At 67.1% G+C, this 27,612-nt stretch overlaps 7 protein-coding genes across 7 annotated transcripts; 3 read left to right on the top strand and 4 right to left on the bottom strand.

Annotated features, from left to right (window-relative positions):
- Positions 1-177: 177 nt before the first annotated feature.
- On the bottom strand, positions 178-2,987 carry EMIHUDRAFT_197108 (hypothetical protein; the record flags this gene model as incomplete). The annotated part of the gene is made up of 7 exons (XM_005767006.1): positions 178-531; positions 704-763; positions 832-908; positions 1,003-1,212; positions 1,580-1,645; positions 1,832-2,159; positions 2,232-2,987. 7 exons carry the CDS (start codon positions 2,985-2,987, stop codon positions 178-180), a joined length of 1,851 nt encoding a protein of 616 aa, XP_005767063.1.
- Positions 2,988-8,625: 5,638 nt separating this feature from the next.
- Positions 8,626-10,853, top strand: EMIHUDRAFT_197105 (hypothetical protein; the record flags this gene model as incomplete). Its single annotated transcript, XM_005767005.1, has 7 exons — positions 8,626-8,670; positions 8,737-8,994; positions 9,421-9,605; positions 9,697-9,727; positions 9,894-9,983; positions 10,125-10,544; positions 10,743-10,853. The coding sequence occupies 7 exons, from the start codon at positions 8,626-8,628 to the stop codon at positions 10,851-10,853; spliced, it is 1,140 nt and encodes a 379-aa protein (XP_005767062.1).
- Positions 10,854-11,898: 1,045 nt separating this feature from the next.
- EMIHUDRAFT_96334 (hypothetical protein) lies at positions 11,899-13,434 on the bottom strand (the record flags this gene model as incomplete). The annotated part of the gene is made up of 3 exons (XM_005767004.1): positions 11,899-11,985; positions 12,062-12,319; positions 13,171-13,434. The coding sequence occupies 3 exons, from the start codon at positions 13,432-13,434 to the stop codon at positions 11,899-11,901; spliced, it is 609 nt and encodes a 202-aa protein (XP_005767061.1).
- A 2,823-nt stretch (positions 13,435-16,257) lies between these two features.
- Positions 16,258-17,573, top strand: EMIHUDRAFT_61854 (hypothetical protein; the record flags this gene model as incomplete). Its single annotated transcript, XM_005767003.1, has 2 exons — positions 16,258-16,349; positions 17,216-17,573. Coding segments are annotated over 2 exons (450 nt in total), but the record flags the coding sequence as incomplete, so codon positions are not given.
- A 3,579-nt stretch (positions 17,574-21,152) lies between these two features.
- EMIHUDRAFT_58995 (hypothetical protein) lies at positions 21,153-21,359 on the bottom strand (the record flags this gene model as incomplete). The annotated part of the gene is made up of 1 exon (XM_005767002.1): positions 21,153-21,359. A coding segment is annotated over one exon (207 nt), but the record flags the coding sequence as incomplete, so codon positions are not given.
- A 3,069-nt stretch (positions 21,360-24,428) lies between these two features.
- EMIHUDRAFT_96331 (hypothetical protein) lies at positions 24,429-25,927 on the top strand (the record flags this gene model as incomplete). The annotated part of the gene is made up of 2 exons (XM_005767001.1): positions 24,429-25,012; positions 25,183-25,927. The coding sequence occupies 2 exons, from the start codon at positions 24,429-24,431 to the stop codon at positions 25,925-25,927; spliced, it is 1,329 nt and encodes a 442-aa protein (XP_005767058.1).
- Positions 25,928-26,194: 267 nt separating this feature from the next.
- On the bottom strand, positions 26,195-27,064 carry EMIHUDRAFT_197098 (hypothetical protein; the record flags this gene model as incomplete). The annotated part of the gene is made up of 1 exon (XM_005767000.1): positions 26,195-27,064. The coding sequence occupies one exon, from the start codon at positions 27,062-27,064 to the stop codon at positions 26,195-26,197; it is 870 nt and encodes a 289-aa protein (XP_005767057.1).
- Positions 27,065-27,612: the final 548 nt, after the last annotated feature.

Raw genomic sequence — 27,612 nt, 5'->3', positions numbered from 1 at the left:
CCATCTGCCCCGTCGGCCTCGCCACCCTCGCCGCCCTCGCCGCCCTCGCCGCCCTCGCCGCCCTCGCCGCCCTCGCCGCCCTCGCCGCGTCCGCCCCGCCCTTTCGCGACGCCTGCGGCTGGCGTGAAGAAGACGATGGCCGCCTGCACACGGCGTCAAGCCGTGATGCGGCGCACCTCACACCGGGATGGGAAGCGCAACGTCGGGCGGCGGCTCACCGCGTGGTCGAGAGCGGCGAGCCGCGGCGCCTAGTGGTACGCGGCTCGCGATTCGGACGGGCCGCTTCCCGTGATCGCGAGACAGAGAGCCTTCTGCCGTGTGCGGCGCGAGCGACGGCAGCGCGTAGCACCAGCGCAGCACCGCGCGATGCGCCTGCCGACGAGCGACGAACCCGCTGAGTGGTGGAGTGGTGGGTCGGTCGATAGGCCGCGGGGCGGCGTGGCGTGCCTTGCGAGGCAGCGCCGCGCCGGCCTCCGGCACCGCCGCGCAGAGCGCAGCCACGAGGCCGAGCGACGCAACCAGCAGCTGCTCCTAGGAAAGGAAGGGCGACGCGCATGAGAAACACACGGGCGTGCAGCGGGAGCGGCGCAACAGCCAGCAACTCCTGCGGCGATCCGTCCGGCGATCCGTCGCCGCCGTGGCAAGCCTCGCCACGCCCGCCGCCGCGCCCCTCCATCGCGGCGGCGGCGGCGGCCGGCTGCACCGCCTGCGCCAGCACGAGTGCGGAGGGGAGTAGCCACGCCACCGCCTCGGGCGGGTGCGCCTGCGGTGGCAGTTCGTCGTCGGTGAGCTCAATTGGAATGCAATCTATTCTTGGTTTCGTTGGAGGACCTGCGGTGGCAGCCCCGCGACCGCGCGCAGCAGCCGCGTGATCTCGCGCGTGGCCTTGGCCTGGGAGTAGTCAGCGACTCAAGGAGTGAGACAATGCGAACTCGGCGAATCTCGGCGAGTCTCGGCGAGTCTGCGCGAGTCTGTGCGCCTTGAGGGCGAGAGGCTGGCCACTGGCGCTGCCGCCGAGAAGCTCCTCCCATCCGCGCCGCGCCCCCTCACCGCCGGCCCTGGCCGAGGAGGCTGCCCCCGCAGCCTCTTCCGTTTGCGCCAGCAGGAAGGCGAGCCTGCGGCTGGCCTTAGCACCGCCGCCCGCCCCCGCCGAGGAGGGAAGGCGCGCCTGCACCGCGCGCCACGCCGCTGGGAGCAGCTCGGCGCGCATGCCTGCAGGGCGGAGAACGGGGGAGGCGGGAGCGGGGGAGTGGAGCGGCCGGGGCGGCGAGGGCGCGGTGACGGCGCCTCTCATCCGCGATGACGGAAGGCTACTCCGGAGTGTCATCTGGCAAACACCTCCTGCACGTCTCGGGCGCATCTCGGGCGCATCTTGGTCGAATCTCACCGGGCAGCTCGTAGAGCGCGGCGCAATCCACCGCCGCGCGAGAGATCGAAGCGACCGTGACGGAGACGCAAGCGGCGCGTGCGGCCGTGCCGCCGGCGTCTGCGGAGTCGGCGGCGGCCGGCGGCGGAGGCGAGGAGAGCAATGTCTCGAGCGGACGGGACGGGACGGGCACTTCCGAGTCAGCTCCAAGACCGTTTTGAGGCCCGTCCGTGCAGAGGGACGTCCAGAGGAGGTCCGCCACGCGCCTCCGCTGCTCGCCTGCAGGTAGGTTCCGAGACGGCTCCGAGACGGCTCCTCGAGAGACGAGGCCCGCGCCGCCGCTGCTCGCCGGTGCCGTGCTCGTCCACCAAGGCCAAATGCTGTACGAGGAGTGACTAAGAGCCCACGAAATCTCGGGTGAGCGCGGGTGAGCTCGGCTGAGCTCCACCTCGAGCGCTGCGCGACGCGCCCACTGCGCCACAAGCCCGGCCTCGGCCTCGCTCCGTCCCTCGCCTCCTCCGCCCGCGCCCCCGCTGAGCGCCGCCGCGCCAAAGTCGGTGCCGTCCCACCGCTCCGCGCGGGAGACCGCTCGCCGGGCGAGAGGGGCGCGCCTAAGACTCACGGCTGCAGCTGAGAGCGGCGCCTCCTCGACGCGGCTGCCGTGCGCTTCAGCGGCGACGCGCCAGCGCAGCAGCAGCTTCAGGGCGCGCCGCACCGCGGCCCTGTCCTCCGTCCCGCCCGCCTCCGCCCCTGCACCACCGCCCTCCTCCTCTGAGGCATCCGCGGCCTCGCCCTCCTCGCCGCCCTCCTCGTCGCCGTGCAACAGCCCCTCCCCCTCCCCCTCGAGCCCCTCCCCCGACGCCACCGCCGGCGGCATCGCGCAGCGGCGGCGGGCCCCAAGCTCCCGCGCCCGCGTGAGGTCGCCCGCAGACGCGCGCAGCGACTGCGCGACCACGCCGAGCGCCGCGTGCCTCTCGAGCCCGCGCAGCTCCTCGGCGACCTTCTCGCGGCCCTCGCCCCCGTCGCCGTCGCCGCCCGCCAGAACCCGCCTCGCCGTGGCCAGCGCTGCAGCCACCGGCTGCCCGGAGCCCGCCGCCCAATCCCCCGGCTGCTCGAGCTGCGCGCAGGCAGCCTCCAGCGCGCCGCTCGCTCTCCACAGGAGCAACGAACCCGCCGCCCCTGCGCCAAACGCCCCATCCGTCGCGCTGCCGGCGCCGCTCGCTCCGCTGGCGATAGCCGCGACGGCGACGCAACACGTGCGCAGCGCGGGCGCCGTCGTCGGCAGGATGGGGAGCGAATCAATGACCAGCGAGGAGAGGGCGGCGAGCTCGGCCCAGCGGAGTGAGCCACGCGCCGCGGCGTGGCGCTCCCTCGCCGCGTCGCTCGCGCGCTGCAGCGCCTGCAGCAGCGGCTCGAGGAGCTCCGCTGCCTGCGCCGGCTCGCACGCCGCCACCGCCGCCGCGAGCGCCGCGCAGAAGTGCGCGCACCGCAGCAGCGGCCGCAGCCCGCTCGGGCGGTACGCCTGCGCGCAGAGGTCCTCGAGCAGGTGGTGGAGGCGGCGGGCGGCCGCGTGCGTCTCGACGAGCCGCAGCACTAGCATCACCGCTGGCGGAGGTAGCATCACCGCTGGCGGAGGCACCGCAGGCGCTAGGCGGGCCGACGCCTCGCCGCCGCCAAGCTCGCACGCCAAGCTCAGCGCGAGGCCGATGGGGCTCTCGCCCACTGCCGCGACGTCGCTCGACTCTGCCGCCGCGCCGCCGCCGCCGCCGCCAGCTCTCGCGCCGGCGGCGGTGCCGGTGACCAGTGGCTGCAGCAGGCGAGGCTCGAGGCGGAGTAGCGCCGCGAAGAGAGCACACGCGCCCGCGCCCGCCGCCGCCCGCCCGGCCTCCGCCTCGCTCGACGCCGCCTCGCTCGACACCGCCACAAGCGCGACGGAGGCGGCGCCAGAGCGCGCCGTCGCCGCACGCGCCACCGCCGTCGCCAAATCCAGGCAGCCGGCCAGCACACGCCGCTGCGCCCCCGACGCGTCCTGACGAGCGCGGTACGCCCCGCTGGCGGACATCGCGTCGAGGAGCGAAGCGGCCAGCGCCACAGCGTCACCGAGCAGCCTCGCCGACGCAGCCGCACTCGCCGCCGCACCTGCCGCAACTGCCGCAACTGCCGCGCCTGCAGGCGCGCCTGCCGCGCCTGCCGCCCGAGTGAGCGCCGGCGACGCCGCCGGCAGCAGCGAGGAGCCCCACGAGAGCGGCAGCGCGAGCAGCCACGCGCCAAACGCGAACGGCGCGCCCACCCCGTCCGAAGCCGCGCCCGACTCGCCGTCGCCGCCTAGAACGCCTCCCTCCGTCCGGTTCAGCTGCTGAGAAGACTCATGGCGTGCGCGAGCTGCGGCGGACCTTCGCGGCGCGCCCCGCCCCCCCGTGCCAGCGCCTTTGCGGTACGCTCGGCGGCCAGCGCCGCCTCAGCACAGCCGTGCGCCTGTGAAAAGAGAGACGCCGCGACTCACATCACAAAGAGCGGCTGGTCGAGCGCCTCCTCGGCAGGTGTGAGTGTGCCGCGGCGAACGCTGCGAGCAGCCGCGGCAGCCAAGGCGCGACGAGCGCTCCGGAGAGGCAGACGCCGTCGGCGGCGGCCGCCGCGTCGGCCTCAAACAGCGACTGCAGCGCGTCGAGCGCGCGCCCAACATAGATGGCCTCGCCGCCCGCCGCCTCCGCCGCCGCCGCGCCGACCTCGCCGCCCGCCGTGGCCGCCGCGTCCGCCGCTGCTTCGGCACCGCGCTTGCGCTTCTTGGCCGCCTGCGCCTGCGGGGGAGAGCGCGGAGACGGTACGATATTGTGGGACGCGCCGGCACGGCGTCGCTCTTTCGCGCTCTTCGCTGAATGGCGCCTTTGCTGCGGGCGGCGGCCTTGAGGCCGCGTCGGCGCCATCGGCGTCGGCGCTGCCGTTGGCCGCGGGAGCGGTGCCTTGGGGCGCGAGTGCAGGGCCGTACTCGGCGGCCGCAGCCCGGCGGGCCTGTCCACACGCTGAGGTGTGAGGACGCCCGGTTGGCAGAGCCATCCGCGTCTCGCGTCCTCTCGCCTGCAGCAGTGCCGCGTACTCGCGCGTGCTGCTCTTGTCAAAGAGCGACGCGAAGACGCACGCCGCCACCGCGCGAACCGTCTCGCGGAGCTGCGCCTGCGGCGAGGTGCGGCAGAGATGTGGCCGAGACACCACCGAGAGATGAACACACCATCGCACGAGGCTCCGCCTTAAGCGCCGCCGCCGCTACCACGTCCTCTGCCCGCACCGTCAGCGCCGCACCGGCCGCCTCGGCCGCCGACTCCACCGCCGCCTCCTCCCACGCCGCCTCGGCCGCCTCGGCCGCCTCCGCCGCCTGCACCCAGCGCCCCGCGGCGGCGGCGAGGTCGAGGAGCGGCCGCAGCGCCTTCCCCGCCACGAGCAGCAGCTGCAATCTCTTCTAATCTCATGTAATCTCGTGCAATCTCGTGTAATCTCGCAGCGCCTTCCCCGCCACGAGCAGCAGCTGCTTGCGGTGCCCGAGCCGGCGGCGCATGCCCGAGAGGGCAGACACTGCGTCTCTCGCCGCGGCTGCGACGGCGGAGGCCGTCCGCAGCTGCGCGCCTACACGAGGTCCCGAGAAGGCTCCGAGAAGGGTCGCAGGCGCTGATGAGGCCGCCGCCCGCGCCGTTCGGACGGCCACCGGCGGCGGCGAGCGAGGCGAGTGCGTGCGCCACAGCGGCGCCGAGCGAGCCGACGTACGCTGCGAGGGCCTCCGGCTCGGGGTGGAAGGCGCCGCCAGCCGAATCGGCCGGAAGCTCGCAGAGCAGGCGTCGCATCACCCGCTGAGCCGCGGCGGCGAGCGCCTCTCGGCGCGCCACGACGGCGGCCTCCGCCCCGTCGCAAGAGGCGGCGGAGTCGGGCATGCCGGCAGCCGCGCCGAACGCACCGCTCGCCGCCTGCAGCAGCAGCCGCGTGCTTTGCGCCAGTTGCGCCGCCAGGTCGGCTGGTGGCGACGGGATGGCGGTGGCTGTCTCGTCCTCCGCAGTATCGGAGCCAGCGATCCCGTCGACCCCAATCAGCTCGCCCAGAAGCTGCCAGCACGCCGCCTCTGAACGCGGCCGGGCGCCGCGGAGGGCGCCGCACAGCCACTGCAGCGCAAAGCGGCGGGCATGCGGAAAGAGGCAGCGCTCGCCGGCACGTGCAAGCCGGCGTGTGAGGCGGAGCTTCTCGGAGAGCGGCGGAGCGGAAGCGCCAGTGGCGCGGAGCGTGCGGACAACCTCAGAGCAGGAGGCGAAGCACGACGGGGGGGAAATGTCAGCGACAGGCTCCATCGCGCGAGCCGTGCCCAGGCGTGGATCAGCTCCGCGCACGTGCCGAGCGGGCGCTCGACCAAAAGAAAAAGAATTTGTAATTCCCCACACCTCCCGCGCACAACACTGGGCACGGGACTTTCTCGCACTGGCACTAACACAGGTACACCACGGGAGCCGCCTAAGCGACTCCTGCGAGGACGGCGAGGCACTTAGCTCCGTGCACTCGACCGCCCTCGCCGCAGGCAAGCTCATTCACAATCTGCTCTGCGATGGCCGTGCGTGTGAAGAACGACTGAGATACGCTGCTAACGCAGCACTAGCCAATTCTTGGTGGTCCAAGTCACCTCATCGAGGTATCGCTTGTTCTGCAGCGCGTTCGCCTTCAGCGCAGGCCCACATTTACAAAATAATGTTTGTAATGTTTGCGTGGCCTCCCCCGGGCACTGCTCTTGTCCGCCGCAGATGGGGTGCCAAGACTGCCACACTTGTTCACAACCTGGCCAAACCCGGTCCACGAACCATACAGTGGGTTGCGGGCATTAAGAAAACAGGACTTAGCGGTACGCCGCCGTTTCTAATCCTTTCCACAGCCCTCATCCACCCCACGCCGTGGTTTCTTAGCTCCGGCCGGGGCACTCAAGCCAGAGCGCCGGCCCGAAAGATTTTTAGGTAAGAGGTAAGCTGCGGTCCGCCCGCGAGGGCGATGCCAGAGTCTGCCGCCGAGTCGGCTCTCTGTCTGGATGACGGGAAGACGCACACACGCCTCCGTTCACTCCATCCACTCAGAACACCGCAGACTTGGAAAGTGACAAGCAAGTGCGCGCGCCGCAGGCGAAGAGAAATTTTGAGCTGGGCCTCCCGTTCACACTCGCGTCTGGCCTTTTCTCGGGGCCGCGCCTGCGGCGCGCCGTGGTTTCTTAGATTTTTGCGGAAATCGCAAGGTAGGATTTCTTATGGGACGCAATCTCACTGTAAACTGGCACGGGCTTTTCTGCGATCCAGCACTCTACAGACTCCGCCATTAAGTGCAGCACCAATTCTTGGAAGGGGGGCGAGCTATAAACAAGGCGAGTTTCAAGGCTCGGTGGCCGTTTATCTTGCTGCACAACGAGGCCGCGTGCCGCCAGTCAAGCCCGTACTTTGCAGCGGCTGCCCGCCCGCGACGCATTGGTCGCAGAAACCATAAGAACACAGCATCGCGAGTTCCCCTTCATGCAAGGGTCCTACGAGGCCACGAGAAAGTCTCAGCGCAGGCCCACATTTGGTCACGAAATAATGTTTGCGTGGCATCCCCTGGCACTGCTGCTCTTGTCCGCCGCGTTCGGTCTGTCTTGGGGTGCCAAGACCATCCACATTGTCACGAACCATAAAACTGGCACGGGCTTTTGCTCTGCGATCCAGCACTCTACAGACTCCGCCATTAAGTGCAGCAGCAGCCACGCAAATGCGGACGTGATCCGCCGTCTGGCGTCCAAGGGTACCTACGTCGTCAACTTTGTGCGAAACACGCATCGGTTGGTCGAATCGTCGTACGGCTACCACCGGCGCTGCCCCGAGTCGTGGACAAAGACACCAAACCTTGGAAGGGGGGCGAGCTATAAACAAGGCGAGTTTCAAGGCTCGGTGGCCGTTTATCTTGCTGCACAACGAGGCCGCGTGCCGCCAGTCAAGCCCGGCGAGTCGTACTGCAGATATCTGCAGCGGCTGCCCGCCCGCGACGCATTGGTCGCAGAAACCATAAGAACACAGCATCGCGAGTTCCCCTTCATGCAAGGGTCCTACGAGGCCACGAGAAAGTCTGGGGGCATCAACGTTTGCCTCGACGCCCTCACCTACACACCACAGCAGATGGGCGCCTTGTGGGGCAAGATCCTTTCCACCGCGGGATATCACTCCAACACACTGGGCCAGATAGAAGCAGTTGACATTTGGCATGGCAAACGGTTTCATTCAGGGAATCTCAGCGGACATCGCGACTTGCTCCCGATCATTGAAGACATCGACACGACAATGCTTCATGGAAATCTCTCCAAGATCTCCGCCGCAATGGGATGTACTATCGACGGGTCTTTAAAATAAACAGTGGCCAACCCTTTCGGGCACACATTTCGAGCGAGTGAACAGCAGTTCCTGAGCACGGCGCCGCAGGCGCCTCGCACGACACTAGGCGCGGGACTGGCGCGTTCTACGATGAACGTTACACAACACAAAACTCAGATAAACTCCCTCGCACAACACTGGGCACGGGACATCGGGACTGGCGCGCACTGGCACTAACACACGCGATGAAGAAACCACAGTGGCCCAAAGCTGCCTCTCACGACACTGGGCACGGGACTGGCGCCAGAAAATTGGCCGCTTCAAAACTGGTGACCTGTTGTTTCATACGTGTACAAGTACAAAACGCATACTGAGTTGAGACAGCCAATCCTTTGTGTTCAGGTTAGGTTAAGGTAGAAAGGAGAGAGAGATTTGTAGGAAGGTGAAGAACAGTCTGGCTCGGACTGGACACCAATCGCGGTATGGGGAGAGAGATCTCTCTCTCTTGGTATGGGTGGACGCGAGACAGAAGTGAGAAAAGAGGACGGCACGCGCGAGTGACGCACAGACACACAAAACTCACAAGACACTCAGCCAGCCGGGCTGCCACACATCCCGATGTGTTCGCACCGCAAGAGGTGAACAATCGAAAAGTTGCCCAAACCGGGCGGCCCAAAGAAAGAAAGAAAGAAAACAGACACGCCAAACGAGGGATGGGACGAGGACAAGGTCCCCACCTGCACGAGCAGGATTTTGGAAGGACGATCAGGGGGACAGGTGGGGCTCTCCTGCTCCTGCCGGCCCAAAATGGTGCCCCAAGAGGGTTGGTGTTTCTCTTCGCCGTGTCGCTGACACCGGTAGTGCAGCCGGCCCGCGCGCTCCTCGGGCGGGTTTCGGACACCATCTCCCATGTCCGGCTCGTCGCTCGGCCTCCTGGCTCTCGCCGCTGCCATGGTCCTCGGCCTCACGGCGCTTGCGTTTGCCGGCGGCGGCGCCGCGGGCGAGGCCTCCGACGCGGAGCTCGACCATCTCCGGCTCGCAAACACGGTGCTGCAGCAGCGGCTGCACGGCTACGAGCAGCTGCACGCCAAAATGGAAGCAAAGCTCGCATCGTGCACGAGCACGACTTCGCCGCTGTCGGCCGCGGCGGCTGCCGGCGCTCAGCCTGCAGACGCCAAGGCGCTTCTCGCCGCGCATGCGCACTGGGATTGGAGGAGCGTCGCGCGCGACCTGCTGCAGCCGTGGCCGAGCGTGACGCAGGAGAACCTCGCCTCGGCGGTCGCCGCGTGCAACGGCTCCGCCATGTACTGCGCCCGGCTGCAGGTCCACGACGGCCGCCTCTACGTCACCGACTATGCCGCAATCTTCTTTGACCGCCACTACGCGCCCGCGCGCATCATGCCGCTGCTCGCCACGCTGCGGCGCCACCCGGCGCTTGCTTCTTAGACGCTTCCGAGACCGCTGCCGAGACAAAGCCGAGACACTGCCGAGACACCTCCTAGACACCTCCTAGACACCTCCTAGACACGTCCCGGGACACCTCCTAGACACCTCCTAGACACCTCCTAGACACGTCCTAGACACCTCCTAGACACCTCCTAGACACGTCCCGGGACACCTCCTAGACACCTCCTAGACACCTCCTAGACACGTCCTAGACACGTCCTAGACACGTCCCGGGACACCTCCGCGCGCCACCGCCAGGCGCTGCCCAACCTCGACGTCGTCGTCGCCGCCAACGACGAGCCGCGCGCGCGCGCCGAGCCCGGCGACTTGCGCGCGTGGCGCCGCACCTGCCGCCGCTGGGGCGCGAACGCCGCCCCGCCCGCAATCTTTTCGTCGACGGTCAACGCGGCGACGATGGACCTGCCGTGGCTCGACTTTGCGTGGTACTTTCCGCGCAGGCCACACGGCGGCCGGCACTCTCCTGGGCGTGTCCGGACGCGTCCTGACTCTGCGCGGGGTGTGCCTTCCGCACAGGCCGCACAAGCTGCGCACGCCGCCGTGGTCCGTGCTCCACCCGCAGCTAGTCGAGGCGGGCGGCAAGGCGCGCTGGGGGGGACACGCATCTAGACCGCCCGAGATCGACCCGAGATCGACGCGAGATCGAGCCGAGATCGAGCCGAGATCGAGCCGAGATCGAGCCGAGATCGAGCCGCCCTCAGGTTCGGTGGGAGGACAAGCTCGAGATAGCGATGCACACGGGCAACGTCGGCTCGGGCTGGCGCAAGGCACTCGCGGCGGTGGCGGAGCGAGCGCCTCGCGAGGTGTTTGTGAATGAGCTCTTCATCGGCGATCACGGCGAGATGACGCCGAGACCACAGCCGAGATGCGGCCGAGATGCAGCTCCTCATTTCGGCGACCTCGGCACGGTGTTGTGAGCAGGCAAGATCACGCAGACGTGCAAGGAGATGAAGCTGCACGCGACGGGCGGCTACCAAAAGCACAAGTGCTTTATGCGCTTCGAGGACCAGTGCGGCTACAAGTACCTGCTCAACTCGGCGTCGATCGGCTACGCGAACAAGTTCAAGTCGCTGCTCCTCTGCGGCTCGGTCGTGCTGTACGTCCGCGAGGGGATGCGCCACAAGGAGTTTTACGAGTACGGCCTGCTGCCGGGCGTGCACTACCACGCGGTCGACACGGCGGCCGAAGTGCCCGCCGCCGTCAAGTGGCTGCGCGCCAACGACGAGTACGCGCGCGCCGTGGCGGAGGCGGGTCGCGCGCGCATGGCGTCGCTGGACGAGGCGGCGGTGACGGGCTTCATGGCGGAGCTGCTCACGCAGTACTCGAAGCGGCAGTCGTTCCGCGTGGCGCCGCAGCCGGGCGCAGTGCGGATCGACTGCGAGGACGACCTCTGGCGGCACTACGCGCTCTCGCACGGCTGGCTGAGCGGATACCTGACGCAGGACAACGCGAGCTGCCTCCACCCGCCGCGCGCCGGCGCCGTCCTCTCGCCGCCGGGGTGGGGGGGCGCCTACGCGGGCTCCAAGCCGCGCTGCTACGCGTCGCACGACCTCGGCCCGCAGGCGCAGCCGCACGCGTGCGACTTTGCGCAGCCTTTCTCGACCGCCGAGAGCTGGGAGCCCGACGGCGCATGGCCAAAGCCCCACCCCCGGGCGCGGCGCGAGTGGACATAAGTCTTGACTTTCATATAAGTCGTCTTTTCCGAATCCGTGCTGAGTACGTGGAATGTGGAATTCGCGTGCCCGTTTATCGTTACACCACATCATCGATCACATTTTTCACCACATCTATCACAGACAACCTTGATTAAGCACATTGCTCATTGGTCATTGCACTATCCACTGAAAGCCTGCTGTGTGCTGAAAGCTGTGCTCACAGGGTGTGGTTGAGGCCAGAGCTATCTCAGCTGTGTGTCCCACGCCACTTGCCTCCGAAGGCTCAAGTCCTCTCCATCTCTGCCATCCGCTGCATCAGCCTCTCCTGCGCGAGCCTCTCAGCCAATCTCTCGTCGAGCTCGAGCTCTCTTTCGGGCAGCCGCGACTCCGACCCCGACCCCGACCCCGAAGCCTATAGCACATGCACTGTCCGGGTCAGGCCGGTGACTGGCATGGTTGCGCCAATTGATTCATTCACCACTGCACCTCTGTCGGTGCTGACTCCTGGGGAGGGCGTCGGGCTTGCGACGTCGCGCGCTGCTGCGGAGATGGTGCCGCGTTCAGAGGCTGCTGCGCTGTACCGTGCGGCGGCAGAGACCTGCCGTTACTCGTCGCCGCCCCGGAGCCGGAGGCTGCGGACAGGGCGGCTGGCGCGGCATGTAGCGGTCGCCTCTGCGCCGTAGCGAGCACGCACTGCTGCCTCATCGCCGACTCCCTCGCCTTGTCCGCCTTGCTCCGCGCAATCATCGTCTCGAGGGTCTGCACCCGCTCCTCCGCCTAGGGTGTGTTTCCACTCCAGCATCACGCACGACTGTCAGCGTTGCGCGTGATCTGCACGTACATGGTTGAAAGAACTTCTCCATCTAGCCTCCTCCGCCTCGCGCCGACGGCGCTCACTCGCCTCGAGTGCAGCCTTGAGCCGCCTCCGCTCCAGATCCAACCCCTCTAGGCCCAGGCTGGCGCCGCGTCGCTCCAGTGCGTCCCGTACCGCAAAGGCCTTCTCCACACGCACCTTTGTTCACGTGACTCGGATTAACTTGGAAAGATCTCGGTACGTCTCCGGTCACATCTCTGTCACCACGCATTCCTGCCGCTCGCGTAGCTCGGCCGTCCGTCGCGTCGCTTCGATGCCCGCCTCGAGACGTGCTCCCTGAAGGGAGCACGGGAGAAAGGGGCCGGGTTGACAGCGTGTGTGTGAAAGAGAGCGTCTTATTGGTGGTCATCACCCGCTCGGAGAGCTCCTCGCGCGCGGCGTGCTCTACTCGCTCTGCGAGGGTGGAGAGCGAGTCGTGGAGGAGGCTCTCGATGCCTCGCCACGCGGTGCCGAGCAGGTCCGCCACCGATGCCTCGAGCGCATCGCGCCGCGCCTCAGTCGCAGCCAGCAACGCTGGCGAGCGCTCAAAGTAGGAGGACGAGCGCAGCAGCATGACTGCATCCTCCTCATCGAGGGCACGCCCTAGTCGCTGAGTGAGGTCGCACCGGCACTGGTCGAGGACCACACATGCGCTGTGGCGGGCAGCTGACACGAGAGCGTCGCGGTCCCAGGCCGCCCCGCGGGAGGCGCCGCTCGAGAGGCGCGCGGGCATCACCCAAAGACCCAGGGGCTTGGCTGTGTGCGCGAGTCCCACGCGAGTTCGTTTCGCGGCGAACGTCTTCTTCTCTCCCCGACCTCGGAGCATATCACATGATCCTCATCCTGTGGGCGGTGGCAGTGCCACCCACGAGTGATCGGTCGGTCACGAGTTGGAAGACCGCGAGTCGAAGGGTGTGAGTCTCGCACTCCGGCGCGTGTGGAATCTGCGGTGGAGTGCGCGAGCCGCGAGCAAGCAGCCTCGAGCAAGCAGCCCATTTTGCTCTGCGTGGCTGTTCGGACGCGGTGGATGCTCGAGGTGGCCTAGGCGAGGTGGACGGCCGGTGGGCGCCCGCAAAAAATCACGCAAAACACACAGACCGCTGACGCGGCGAACGGGCACAACCGCCAGGCGACACGGGCCCGAAAGCGAAGCCCGCGCCCTGCGCGCCACCCAACCGATTCTGACTCCGACCCCAGGGGCTAGGCGGCCCGCCTGAAATCTAGCCGTGTGTGCTGGCGTCCGGTATCCGTGGCGCGAACCGTGATTGATGCGACTTTGCGTTGTCCGCACACCACAAGACCAGAGTGCAGAGACCACGCTCACATCGCCCAATGCGAATCGGATTCGATTCGCGGCACCCTCCACAACGGTCGAGAGAGATAAATATCCCAGCCGTCCCGCATTTACTCGTCGCTTGCCTTGCGCGAAATCTTGGCTGCGGCACTGCATGTCGTCTAGTCTGACGGGGTCGGCTGCTTCACCTGCTTCTTGCGCTTGTCTTCAGCGAGTTTGAGATATCCGTTGAAAAAGTGCGCGGCCTCGGTCGCGTCGCCGTTCGTACGATAGGCCATATCTTCGTACTGGCGAATCGCGTTCTCCATGTCGCGCAGCTCCGCGCCCTCGAGCTCCTCGCAAATATCGTCCCAGCCGATACCGCGCATGTCCATGGGGTCGAAATAGTTGTCGTCGTCGGCATCGTACATAGCCTTGCCCGCTGCGATCGCCTGCTTAGATGTAATCGGCATGGTGATGGTGTGCTGCTGTGCTGCAGGTCGCTTCAGCAGTCGGACTCCTCACATTCACACCTGTGTCTCTGTGAGCTTGTGTGTGTCTGTGTGTCGCTCGAGCGTGTCGTCGTCATCTGTCCCGCGTCCACCATACCGCGTTGGTGTCCAGTCCGACCGAGCCTGGCTGTTCTTCACTTCCTACATACATCACACCCGCGAGAGTTCGGGGAGAGAGAGAGAGAGAGAGAGAGAGCCAGTGGCCCAGAACTCTTACTTGCTTAGAGTACTAGAGTTAGGTGCCGGGGTAGGCCCTCTGTCGCTGCTCCCCCGGACCCCGCCCCATGCAGCCGCCTCTTTTCATTGAAGTCCGGAGTGCATCGCGGCGGGCACTACAATAATGAAAAGAGGCGCTGATCGCGCAACGGAGAGAATCTGAGAGAAGAAGGCCGGTGCGATGTCAGCCGAGTACTACACGACGCCCCTCCCCACCGCGGTGCCCATGCGGACCGCCATTGCAAATCCGACTCGCGTCTCTACTCACATCATGGCCGGCGGCAACGACATGGGCAACGATGACTGGCAGCACCAGCGCAGCTGATTGACTGCTGCTCCGACAAGGGCTGCTTCTCCGACAATTGCCTCTGCCTCCAAACCTTCTGTTGCGCGCCGTGCGCGTACAGACAGCTCGTCAACCGGATCAAGACAGGAGTCCCCGGGGATTTTTTTGGGGACTCCTAAGGGGGGGCCACTTTCACGGGCTTTTCCTGCATTCCAAATTTGGGCGGGATCGGGGTTGGGGGGCACAGCCCCCAGTTCCGCAAAAAGTTCCGCGGGGGGTCCCCCCTCCCGGAGACCCCGTGGGGGGACGTTGGGGGGCACCCATGCTGCTTGTCCTTCGGGCTTTTTCAAGAGCCCAAGGGGGGGTTTGCCCGGCAGCCCCCCCAAGGGGTCCCTGCAGGCCCTCGTTATGTTGCCCACCCTGGGGCCCCGGTTCCCCCCCCGGGGGTTTTGATGGAGGAGAAGCTTGGGGCCCCCGAGTTCAAGGTTGCTGCTTTCGGGGGGCAGGTCCATGTTTGGGGTACCCCCTCCCCTAAGAGGGAGGGTCCTTGATCCCTTTGCCCATCGGATGAAAGCTGGAAGCTGGACCCTGGAGGGGTTTGGAAGCCCCCCCCCCCCCCCCCCCCGGGCGCCCCCTCCTCCTCCTCGTCGTCCAGATCCATCTGGCATGCTGGAGAACTGCCTTGCGAGTCCGATTCCCCGGGCAGGTTGCCCTCCCCCTCCATGCCGCTCGTGTCTGAAGCCAGCCAGGCTCGCCAGGCGCACACGTTGTGTGTGTATCGGTGGGTGCCGCGTTGCGTCGGCACACGCACACGGCACAAAACCAAATCTTGTGTGCTCACACCACCACACTGTGGGAGGCGCCCGAGCCATGTCGCGGGTGGTTTTCTTTTCGAGGCCAGGTTGCTGGAGCAGCCGGCGAGGCCAGTCTCGAGCGCGGCGCCCGGCTGACCGCCTCCAGCTCCGATGATGGACAGCCTGTTTGAAGACGACGACGAGCCGGCGCCGGCGCCGAGCGAGCCCGCCCCGCCGCCGAGCGGCAGCGCGTTTGCGGCAACGAGTGCGACCAGCTACGGCAGCTGCGGCGGCGGCAGCAGCTTCAGCAGCTACAGCTACAGCAGACCGCTGCCCTCGGGTGCCGCCCCTGGCAGCGCCCTGGCATCGGACCTCGGTGCTATCGGACTCTACACACTCCCCGCCGACCGCCCCACCACCAGCGCGAGCCCCTCCAGTACCGCCGCCGCACCCAGCGCTGCCGCTGCCGCCGCGCCCAGCGGCGCTCATGCCGCAGCCGGCGGGACCGATTCTCCAACCGTGGCCGCGCCTGACGCGGAAGGCGCGCCGTGCTCCGACGCACCCCGCCATTCCCGCACGCCACGACTGTGCACCTTTCTCCCCACGCCCTCGCCCTCGCCCTCCCACGTGCCACCCTCCGGCACACCCAGGCGAGGAGGAGGAGGGGGGCGGGCTTGCGGCCATCCTCAGCCGGCTCAACCGGTCGACCGCCGGGAACCAGGACCAGCCGCAGCCCAAGCGCCCAAAGACTGCGCGCCGGCCACCCGCTGGCCCTTCCTCCTCCTCCTCTGGCGCCGGCACGAGCGGCGGCGGAGGAAGGGGCGGAGGACGGGGCGGCGGGAGAGGCGGAGGAAGGGGCGGCGGCAGGGGCGGCGGCGGCAGGGGCGGCGCTGGCACAAGCAGCGCAAAGCGCGTCAAGCGCGACCAAGGCGGCGGCAGTGGCGGCGGCGGTGACGGCGGCGGGGCTGCGGCGGGCAGCAGCAGTGGTGGCGCAGCTTTTGGCAGGGGTGGTGCAGCTGTTGGCGCGCCCTCGGACGACGTGCTGTGGGAGGTGGAGGGGGAGGAGGAGATGGAGGTGGAGGAGGGCGTTGAGGCGGGGGCGGCGGGGGACGACGCGGGTAGCGCGACGGACGACGACGACGAGGGCGCGTGCGACGGCTGGCCAAAGCACACGCTTGAAAAGGAGGGTCCCGCAAAGTGTGATTACTGAATCAGGCGCGTGCGACGGCTGGCCAAAGCTCACTTCGGACCCGATCGACCCGACTGCCGGCCCGATCGAGCTCGGCGCCAGGCCGCGTCCCGCGCAGCTGCCGGCCGGAAGGGAGTCGCTCTACCCTCCCCGCGCAGCAGTGCCGGCCGCTATCAACCGGCGCGCCTCACTCGACCCCAAGGGGGGGAGGGGGGTGGCGTGGGAGTGCAGCTGCATGAACCTCCCATGCACCTTCCGCTAGGCGGCTCCGGTCGTACCAAAGGACCGGCGTCGAGTTCCTGTGGAGGCAGTACGCGCGCGGGCGGGGAGGCATCCTCGGCGACGAGATGGGGCTCGGCAAGACGGTGCAGACGATCGCCTTTCTCGGCGCGTCACGCCCAAAAGAGATGACCCGAGATTGAGAGATTCGGCGCAGCTCGCCTCTCTCGGCGCGTTGCTCGGCACGGCGGCGGCATTCTCAGATCACCCGAGATGATCCGAGATCGTTGGAGATTGCAGGCGCGGTCCTCGGCAAGACGGCGGCCGAGGAGGACCGGCAGAGGCGCTTCCCTCTGCCCGAGGACGACCACCGCGAGGCGAGCCGAGAGGAGCCGAGAGAAGCCCAGAGGAGCCGAGAGAAGCCCAGATGAGCCCAGATGGGCCGAGAGAGGCCGAGAGAGGCCGAGAGAGGCCGAGAGAAGCCGAGAGGAGCCGAGAGGAGCCGAGAGGAGCCGAGAGAAGCCCAGAGGAGCCGAGAGGGGCCGAGAGGAGCCGAGAGGGGCCGAGAGGAGCCGAGAGAGGCCGAGAGGAGCCGAGAGGGGCCGAGAGGAGCCGAGAGGGGCCGAGAGGAGCCGAGAGAGGCCGAGAGAAGCCGAGAGGAGCCGAGAGGAGCCGAGAGGAGCCGAGAGGAGCCGAGAGAAGCCCAGAGGAGCCGAGAGGGGCCGAGAGGAGCCGAGAGGGGCCGAGAGGAGCCGAGAGAGGCCGAGAGGAGCCGAGAGGGGCCGAGAGGAGCCGAGAGGGGCCGAGAGGAGCCGAGAGAGGCCGAGAGAAGCCGAGAGGAGCCGAGAGGAGCCGAGAGGAGCCGAGAGGAGCCGGGAGAAGCCGAGAGGGGCCGAGAGAGGCCAAGAGGGGCCGAGAGGAGCCGAGAGGGGCCGAGAGGAGCCGAGAGAGGCCGAGAGAAGCCGAGAGGAGCCGAGAGGAGCCGAGAGGAGCCGGGAGAAGCCGAGAGGGGCCGAGAGGGGCCGGGAGGGGAATCAGCGAGAGGGGGTATGAGCAGGTGCTCGTCGTCGTCCCGATGTCGACGCTGGGCAACTGGAAGCGCGAGTTCCGCACCTGGGGCTGCTTCCGGCTGGCGGTCTGCCACGGGGCGGAGAAGGAGGCGGCGCTGCGCGCGCTGGCGAGCCGCGAGTGCGAGGTTGTGCTCACGACGTACGAGACGGTGGTCAACTGCCAGAGAGACCTCGCGGGCCACCCGTGGGAGGCGACGGTGTGGGACGAGGCGCACAAGCTCAAGAACCCTAAGGCCAAGGTGACGGAGAGCGCGCAGCGGGTGGCGTGCCCCTCGCGCTTCGCGCTGACGGGCGCGAGACTAGCAGCCGAGACTAGCCGAGGCTAGCCGAGGCTAGCCGAGACTAGCCGAGGCTAGCCGAGATCGTTGCCGTCCGCCGGCGTCGCCGCCAGCGGGGGCTCTCTTTTCCTCGCCCACCCTCCTGGTGCGGCGAGCAGGCACGCCGATGTCCAACAACCACATGGAGCTGTGGGCGCTGCTCGATTTTGTGTCCAAGTCGCACGTCGGCGACAAGAAGGACTTCAAGCAGTACTACGAGAAGGCGCTCAAGGCGGGCATGAAGATGGACGCGTCGCAGCACGAGCTGCGCCAGCGCATCCTGCGGCAGGCGGACCTGCGCCGGCTGATTGACGAGTGGATGCTGCAGCGCACCAAGGAGGCGCTCTCTCGAGAGGCGGGAGAAGAGAGGCGGGAGGCGGGAGAAGAGGGGCGGGAGAAGAGAGGCGGGAGAAGGGAGAAGGGAGAAGGGAGGCGGGAGAAGGGAGGCGGGAGAAGGGAGGCGGGAGAAGGGAGGCGGGAGAAGGGAGGCGGGAGGCGGGAGAAGAGGGGCGGGAGAAGAGGGGCGGGAGAAGAGAGGCGGGAGAAGGGAGGCGGGAGAAGGGAGACGGGAGGCGGGAGAAGGGAGAAGGGAGAAGGGAGAAGGGAGGCGGGAGAAGGGAGAAGGGAGGCGGGAGAAGACGGCGCGCCGAGACGGAGCGAGAGGAGACGAGGTGACCCGCGGCCCCCCCGAGGCCAGGTGCTCTCGGGCGAGATGCCGAAGAAGACGGACAACATCGTGTTTTGCAAGCTCGCCGACGCGCAGCGCGAGGCGAGCCTCGGCCGAGATGAGCCGAGATCAGCCGGGATCAGCCGAGATCACCCGGGATCACCCGGGAGATCAGGTGTACGCGCGCGTGCTCGACTCGCCCGACTACGTCGCCCTCCGCAACATGCACAAGAGGCCCTGCTACATGTGCGGGAACGAGGACGAGTGCTACTCGAAGTGCTGCAAGCTCGACATGGACGGCGTGCTCGCGCGGCACCACCACCCCGACGGCGAGGCGTGCAAGTGGTGCCCGAGCTGCATCGGCATGCCGGCGATGTCCTTCCTGCTCAAGGTGTGCAACCACCTCGAGATGCTCAAGCCCGACCCCGACGAGCCGATGAAGCCCGGGCAGCGCGCGAAGCAGCAGGACTTTGCGGAGATGGCGCTCGGCGCGGGCGCGACGACGCGCGACAACACCTTCCTCTCGCGCGGCAGCGTCGACAAGTGCGGCAAGATGCGCGCGCTCAGAGGGCTGCTGAGCACGTGGCGGCTGCGGAGTGCAAAGGTGCTCCTCTTCTCGTACTCGACTGTCATGCTCGACATCCTCGAGGACAGCGCCTCGCGGGCGGGGGGCGGACATGTCCGGGACACGTCCGTGACATGTCCGAGACATGTCCACAGGACATGGTCGCGCGGGCGGGCTACAACTACCGCCGCCTCGACGGCAAGACCTCCGCAAAGAAGCGCGCACGCGGCTCGTGGGGCGAGCGCGTCCCAGTCTCGGCGCATCTCGGCGAATCTCGGCGCGTCTCGGTAGGCGCACGCAGCTCGTCGACGAGTTCAACACCCAGGAGTCCATCTTCGTCTTCCTCCTCTCCACAAAGGCGGGCGGCCTCGGCCTCAACCTCGTCGCCGCCACCGTCGTCGTCATCTTCGACCCGAACTGGAACCCGTCGCACGACATGCAGGCGCAAGACCGCGCCTACCGCATCGGCCAACGGCAAGCGCCGCCCGCCCGCCGCCCGCCGCCATCAGCCTCGCACGGCCGCCCCCCCCAACCGCTCCCCCCCCCCCCCTCGCCGCAGGCACGACGTCAACGTCTACCGCCTCGTCTCGTCGGACACGCTCGAGGAGAAGATGTACCTCCGCCAGCTGTACAAGCAGACGCAGGAGAACGTCGCGCTGCGCGGCGCCGATGAGGCGCGCTACTTCAAGTCGGGAGAGCTCGAGGGCTTCCACAACCTGCTCGAGAAGCCGGCTGAGGACGGCTCCTTCTCGCGCACGCGCGAGATCATCAACCGCGTCATCGGCCAGAAGGGCGCACTCGATAATGATGAGGAGGGCGGCGGCGGCGGCGGCGGCGGCGGCGGCGGCGAGGGGGACGACTACGACATCGCCGTGGACCACCGCGACCTCGCGGCCGCGCGGGCGGCGCGCGGCGCTGCGGGCGGGGCGTTCGACGAGGACGACGAGCAGGGGCTGGCCAAGGAGTTTGGGGAGGAGCTCGGCGAGTTTGCAGCGCACGTGCACCGCGCGGCCGACGTCGTCGGCAAGGCGCCCGACGCGAAGCGCGAGGCGGACCTTTCCAAGACGCGTCCACGTCATGCCCGAGACATGTCCCATAGGCGCCCGACGCCGTCAAGGCGAGCGAACGCGGGCGAGACTTTGACGTGGACGACGGCCCGTCCCACCCCGCCCCGCCGGCCGGCCCGGCCGCCGGCGGCGGCGGCGGCGGCGGCGGCGCGGCGGCGGCGGCGGCGGCGGCGGCGGCGGCAGCAGCGGCGGCGGCGGCGGCGGCGGCGGTGGCGGCGTGCGTCGGCAGCCTCACCACGCTCAAGGCCTTTGAGCAGAAGCTGCAGATCTCGCCCGAGCTCGCGAAGGAGGTCATCCGCTGCGTCGATGCGGGCCACGGGGAGGCGCTCGCCGCAGCGGTCAGCCAGCTGCAGGCGCCAGGCGGCGGCAACGGCGGCGGCGGCGGCGGCATCGGGTCCGGGGGCGGAGGCGGCAACATCGACGGCGCAGGGCCCGTCGCCTACGCTCCCACGGGCGACACCACCGACGAAGGTGAGAGCGAGTCGAACTACACCGATATCGACTGATGAAGCAGCGCGGGATCACAGTACGTACATGCATCCGTGCGGGCGAGGAGCGTAATTTTGAGGCGAATGTTTTGTCGTACGTGTAGCGCGCATGCATGTCTGAGTGCGTTTTGTGACTGAGAGAGGGAGACCCAGAGTGGGCTGGTGGCGGGGCGTCCAGCGCGAGGCGGAGAGAGTCTCACATGACACATCGCGTGTTCGTGAAGGAAAAATGAGGGTGTACGGCTTTATATGCCTCCCCCAGTTAGTGGGGACTTGTGTGCGCGCCGTAGACGTCGTCGTCGGGGTGGCGTGTAAAAGAGTCCATCTGCGCTGGCACGTGGCAGTGACACGCAAGAGATCAAAAGACGACACGGAACAGCGCGGCACTATTCAGTGACACTGTCACTGACACTGGACGTGGAGAGCGCATGTCTGATAGATAGAGTGTTGACACGCAGAGAGAGAGAGAGACTGTGGGCTCTGGTGGCGGGGCGTCCAGCGCCACAACAATGGCCAACTGGCACATCACTTGCAGAGTGGCTCCCTGGGCGCCCAGCGGCCCACACGGCGGGGAGGCACGCCCCAGAGGCCTCACGTGGAGCCGGCCGCGTCATGCGCGCCTAAAAGCGGCTTCGACTCCCAGTTTGTTGGCTCGATCTTCCCGTTCCTCACGTCACAATGATCGCAGCCTCCGCCTCCTCCATGGAGACCGCACTATCTAGATACAGTTCACGATCGATACTGTATGTGCGCAGTTGGGAAGGCCTCACTGCCAAGCTCGATGGAGGCGCGTGGGGGCACGGTGACGCGGATGAGGGACGGGGTATTCATGAAGGCCCTTTCGCCGATGGACTTGAGACCGTCATTAAAGTCGGCGCGGGCGAGAGAGGTGCAGCCGTAGAAGGCGTAGCTGCCGATGACGCGAAGAGTCTCCGGGCAGGTCACAGAGACGAGAGCTGTGCAGTTGCGGAACGCGCCGTCCGGCAGGTGCTTCATGCCGTCCGGCAGCTCCACATGCCCGTCGGTGACTCTGACTTGCTCGCCATCGGGCAGCTCTACATACCCGGAAAATGGCTCGGGCGGGGCAAGCGGGCCACGCAGTGCAGGCCGCTCCGCCGCCGCCGCCGCCGCCAACGACTGCTGCTCGGCGTTCCACTTGTTCAACAGCTCAACCTTGTCTGGGCGTGTCACCTCCCCGGCATCTGCCTCTGCGGTCACCTCGCCCGCCTCCGTTGGCGGCGATGGCGGCGATGGCGGCAGCAGCGGCGGCAGTGGTTCCCGCGAGGGAAGCGGCGGCAAGATTCGACCTCCACTTGTTGGCTCGACCTTTCCGTCCCTCCACGTCGCGATGATTGCGGCTTCCGCCTGCTTCTTCGAGATGTCCGCGCAAGGTTTTAGGCGCCGTGCCAGGATCACTCGGTCGTACCGGCTCTTGTTGTGCGGCAGCGAGAGCACGTGCTCGCAGAATGCCGAGAAGTTTTGCCAGCCGTTGCTCGAAGGCGAGTCCTCGGTGAAGAGCCACAGGCTGCCCTTCCTGCAGTTGGCGAAGATGCGTTGGAAGTCCGACTGCCCGTGCGCGTGCTCCATCGGGTTCATGCCGTCGCAGTCCTTGACCTCCCACGGCAAGCCGACCACAAAGCCGTCCCTGAGCCGAAGCTCAGCCTCCACATCGCTAGATAGGCGCTGCAGCACGTCGGCTATCACGTAGCGCGAGTCCCTAGCGCCTGGCGCGTAGAGCCGTTTCTCTCTGCACACCGCCGAGGCACCCAGGTAGCTCAAGCAGGCGTGCGCTTGCGTGCGCTCGATCGCGAGCCGCTCTTTGATCGCGTTCTCTTGCTTGCCTGTGAGCTCCTCGTTGTCAAAGAGCTGTGCCCGCACCTCGCTCACACGCGTCGCTGCTGTCGCTGCCACCACTGTCGCTAAAATACTGTCGCTGCCACCGGCGCTGTCGCCATCACTGCCGCGATCGCCACCGCCGTCGTTGTCGTCACTGCCGCCGCCGTTCGAAGACGAAGACAAGTCGCTCGGCCCTGCGTTACCAGCGGGCGCAGTAGCAGGCGCCGCGATCGTCCAGGCGATCTTGCCGTCGCTCGAAGTCCACGTGGCAATGATGGCGCGCTTCGCCTCCCCTTCCGAGATACCGTCGTAGCCGTTGTAAGGCGGCCCGAAGCGCCGCGCCAGGATCACTCGGTCGTACCGGCTCTTGTTGTGCGGCAGCACGTGCTCGCAGAATGCCGAGAAGTTCTGCCAGCCGTTGCTCGAAGGCGAGTCCTCGGCGGTGAAGAGCCACAGGCTGCCCTTCCCGCAGTTGGCAAAGATGCGTTGGAAGTCCGACTGGCCGTGCGCGTGCTCCATCGGGTTCATGCCGTCGCAGTCCTTGACCTCCCACGGCAAGCCGACCACAAAGCCGTCCCTGAGCCGAAGCTCAGCCTCCACATCGCTAGATAGGCGCTGCAGCACGTCGGCTATCACGTAGCGCGAGTCCCTAGCGCCTGGCGCGTAGAGCCGTTCCTCTCTGCACGCCCCCAAAGTACCCAGGTAGCTCAAGCAGGCGTGCGCTTGCGTGCGCTCGATCGCGAGCCGCTCTTTGATCGCCTTCTCTTGCTTGTCTGTCAGCTCCTCGTTGTCGAGAAAGAAAAATGCGGGATCACGGAGGCGGTCCTTCAGCTGGCTGACCGTCGAACGCTGCGCACGCACAAGTCCTGACCTTGGCAACCATCTCGCTTTACCAGTCGATGCATCGGCACCGATGTCTCCCTCCATGTAACTTTCTTGAGCTGGTCTTCGCGGTCAGGGTATTGCTCGATGGCGAGAGCCTCCTCCCGGGCAGCGAAGTCCATCTTCAAGGCCTCATCAGGAAACTGCTCGTCAAAGTAGTCCTTGAGCTCGTAAAATGTGTCGTCGTAGCGCTCAGCATAGGCGATGGGAAAGATGTCCGAGACGCGCCGCACTTGAGAGTGGTGTGCTCTGTCCTCGTGCGAGCCCGGCACGAACCACTTCGGGAGATCCTCGTCCTTGAGCCTATCCCTGCGCTTGGGCTTGGCCCCGCTGCCGCCTCCGCCGCTGCTGGTGCTGCCACCGCCATCGCCGCCGCCACCGCCCGTGCCACCACCACCACCACGAACACTACCGTGAGACGCCTCGCCTGCCGCTGCGCCGCCATCGCCATCTCCAATGCCCAAGGGTGGCGAGCTGTCCTCACCACCCTTGTTTAGGCCGTACTCGCTCAGAATGTTGTCCTTGAGCATCGCATATTGAGAACCGTCGGTCCTATGGATGAGGTGCTTTGCCACCTTCTCGATGATATCCTTCAGGTACTTCTTCTCCGTCTCGCCAAAGGGATGGGAGCGCGCCTTGAAGCGCGCCTTGAAGTGGTTGTAGAGCTGGCTTAGGGGGACGGGCCCATGCTCGTGCAGCCACATCACCACGTCACGCTCGCTCACCACCAGCTGCGCCGCCTGCGCCTGCTGCGCCGCCGCGCCGGAAGCTTCCTGATACGCCTCCGCCATCGGCAATTGAGAGATGCGGCTGTCGGCATCGGAGCAAGTTTGTAACCGATTTGCACGCTCGTCCGGGACAAATTGTGCTCGCTTTCTCGGATTTCACTTTCCTTTGATGAGCCTCCCGCATTGTACTTGTAGCTCTGCTCGGAGTTCAGATCACAGCAAGTGGAAGCACCAATCAATCAATCATGCTAGAAGAGAGATCATTCATGCTTGTTCTTGACCCATGAATGACGATCAGGGGGAAGAGGGGGGCGCAAGCTCCTAGAGCAACAGGGGCACAGCGGTCGGCCGAAATGTTCGCTAGGTGGGGTGAAGTCAATACAAGAGACCGATCCGTCGCAGGTCTCTTGCGCTTCGGCGGTTAGTGGTGCACTAACCCCGAGAAACCCTTCGCTGTCGCTCCTGATCGCAAACCCCGTCAGCAGTCCACCTTACGTTCCTCACGCGCGCACGAATTCTTCTTGGCCTTGCAATAGCAACGGCACGGTCCGCAAGTGTGCTGGAACGCAACCTCTTGTCCACCGCATCCATCCACGCTGACGCTGCTGCTCACCGCACGAGCTCCGCCGTCATGCCGCACCCAAACCAGGCCGGCCTCGCCTTCAAGCGTGCCGTGCCCACCTCCATCGACCGCGCCTCGTACGCTGGCTGCCGGCTCTATGGTTGGATGGCGTCGCCGTACACCGCAAAGGTCCGCTCGATGCTGTCGTACAAGCGGTTACCGTTCACCGACGTCGTTCCGTCGGCCATGCAGCTGCGCCTGGCCGTCAAGCCGGCGGTTGGCCGCGTCATCATGCCGGCGGTCAGGCTGGGCGACGGCAGCTGGCGTCAAGACAGCGCCCTGATCTGCGACGAGGTGGAGCGCAACCACCCCGACCGACCGACCCGGCCTCCCGGCGCTACGCAGCGGCTGGCAGCCTCGTTGCTCGAGCTGCATGCCGACGAGTGGCTGCCGATGGTGGCTCTGCACTATCGGTGGAACACGGGCAACGCCGACTGGGCCGTCTCCGAGTTTGGCCGCTGCGCGTTCCCGATGTTGCCGTCGTTGATCGCCTCGCGGCTCGCGCAGCCGGTGGCCGACCGGATGCGGGCGCTGTGCAGGGTGCACGGCGCCGTCTCCCCGGCCCTCGCCGGCATCGAGTCCTTCACCGAGCGGTGCCTAACCCTAACCCTAACCCTAACCCTCACTCTCACTCTCACCCTCACCCTCACCCTCACCCTCACCCTCACCCTCACCCTCACCCTCACCCTCACCCTCACCCTCATCCTCACCCTCACCCTCACCCTCACCCTCACCCTCACCCTCACCCCAACCCTACCCCAAGGCTCATCGGCACCCTCGAGCGGCACCTTGCCGCGGGCAGCGCCGCCGGCGGAGGCCCGCAGCCGTACCTGCTCGGCGGCGTCCCCTGCCGCGCCGACTTTGCGCTGTACGGGCCTCTGTGGGCGCACCTCTACCGCGACCCGCACTCGCGTGCCATGTTCGACGGCGCGCCGCACGTCGTGCGCTGGTTCGAGCGGCTGCACGGCCACGCCGCCGACGCCGCTTTTCCGCAGCTGGCTGCGCGCAACGCCGCGGCGGCGCCAGCCTCGACGTCGCCCGACTCGGCGAGCGGCTCGGCGGCGAGGTTCCTTCCCGACGACGAGGTGCCCGAGACGCTCGACCCGCTCTTCCGCGCGCTCTTCGACGAGCAGTGGCCCTTCTTGCAGCTGGCCTGCGCCGCCGTCGACGAGCACGCCGCCGCGCACCCGGACGCGGCACGGACGCCGCGCGCCTTTGGCTACGCGCCCTTTGTCGCGGGCGGCGTGGCGGGCGAGCGGCGGCTGCTCGCTTACTCGGCGTGGCGCGCACAGCGCCCCCTCGACGAGTACTGGGGCCTCGCCCTCGCACCGAGCCGCGAGCTCGAGCTCCGGAGGGTCGACGCGTGGCTCGCGCGCCTCGGAGTGCGCGACGCCTTCCGCGCGCTGCAGCCGGCGGTGCGGCTGGAGCGTGACGGAGAGCTGCCGCAGCCGTTCGACGTGCTCCGGCCTCGGGACGGCAGGCGGCTGCCGTTCAACGCGTGGCATTGAAAGAGCTCCGGGTGTGGCTGGCGCACCATTGTTTTGGGGTTCCCGGGTGTGGCTGGCGCACCATTGTTTTGGGGTTCCCGATTCGTTGATCGGATTCCAGTTGCAGTTTTCCCCCTGTTGCGGTGTTAGCTACCGAGTACCGTGAACCAAAGGTAACCTCACAGTTGTAAAGTTAGCTTGGTACCAAAATTTACTATAATGCGCTTCCCTAGCGCTTCCCCTGATTAAGTATTTTTTTAGTGTGCGGCGAGTCGCGCGCCTACGCACCTACTGGTCGCACTTGAAGATGTTCTTCGTGCGATTCATCTGCTTCATGAAGAAGCCGGTCGAGTATCTGCGATCCCTCAGGTTGCCCTTGATTTCCCCGTGGAACCTCGCGGCCCAATCCGGCTTCGGCGGGCATTTCTGCTTAGGGTATGTGCACCTCGTGAGGTACTCCTGCGCCCTGGACGGTTGGTACTTGTCCGTCACCTCAAACGCGACCTGCTGGCTCTTGGGGAAGACCCACAGGAGCTTGAACAGGCCTTTCTCGACGAGTGATCGGTACACGAACCCGGGTACGGATTGGATCTGGCTGAAGTTTGCGCGCACCGCATTGCTGCACGATTTGAGGGGCATGAGAAAGTCCGAGAAGAGCACGACAGACCCCGGACGGAGCTTGTTCCACACCGCGTGTGATTGTAAGACGAGCTGGTGATAATCCTTTGCCGAATCGATCATGAACAGCCCGACCTTCTTGTCGTTCCAATCTGCGCTCGCACCGCCCACTCCGGTGCTTCCGATGAACCCCGCATGCGAGTGCACTCGCTTGGACGGGTACACCTGCGTCACGATCTCGTTCCACATGGCCTCGTAGCGGTGATCCGGCGATTCGATCAACGCCTTCACGGGTGGCACGTCCCTGGCGACGTGCAGCTTGTGAAAGTTTGTGTTATCCCTATGCTTGGAGGGGGGCATACTGAATAGATCAAAGGCGTGGTATTCCACAGTCGAACGCGCGAGGCTCAGGCCCGCGGCAGTGCAGACGCTCGCGGCGCCCAACCACGTGCCCATCTCCACGAGCGCGACGTCAGCTCCGGGATCGCCAACGCTCGCGCCCAAGAGGATGTGAGCGATGCAATCCCCCTCCGAGAGCATGGACGGGAGAGGGCCGTCGTACCCCGGGTATTTGTCGAGAGGGGCTCCCCACCACAACTGTTGGATGGACGGGCCTCGCCCATCCGAGTACGCCTTCATCAGACACTTCGCACGGGTTGACGTGCATAGCGCGCGCGGCTGGAACAGCGCGACCGGCGCCCGCGGCGGCGGAGGCCACAGCGCGACCGGCGCCCGCGGCGGCGGAGGCCGCGACAGCCGGCTGGGCTGCAGCACGGCTGGGCTGCAGGGAGTGCGGCACGGCAGCACGCGGCAGCGCGGCGGGCGGCGGCAGCGCGGCCGGCGAGGCGCGCTCCGCGCCGGCGGAGTGGGCCTGCGACCGGGCCTGCGCGTCGGCGCGGCGGCGCAGGGCCTGCTGCCTGTTCTGCTCGATGCCGTCTCGCGTGCCCGGGGAGAAGGGTGGCGCATGCAGAGAGAGAGACCGCGTCGAACTCATCGGCGCGGGCTCTCTCGGCTACGGGGCCGGCCCCAGCTTCGGCTGGGTTTGGACTTTCTGCGGGGTATGGTATGGTACACTCGCGCAAGCCACC

This window comes from Emiliania huxleyi (genome assembly GCF_000372725.1).
Source record: "Emiliania huxleyi CCMP1516 unplaced genomic scaffold EMIHUscaffold_5, whole genome shotgun sequence".
NCBI classification, from domain to species: domain Eukaryota; phylum Haptophyta; order Isochrysidales; family Noelaerhabdaceae; genus Emiliania; species Emiliania huxleyi.
Note: the sequence above shows the minus strand (reverse complement) of the source record. Positions and strands in the feature narration are given on the sequence as shown.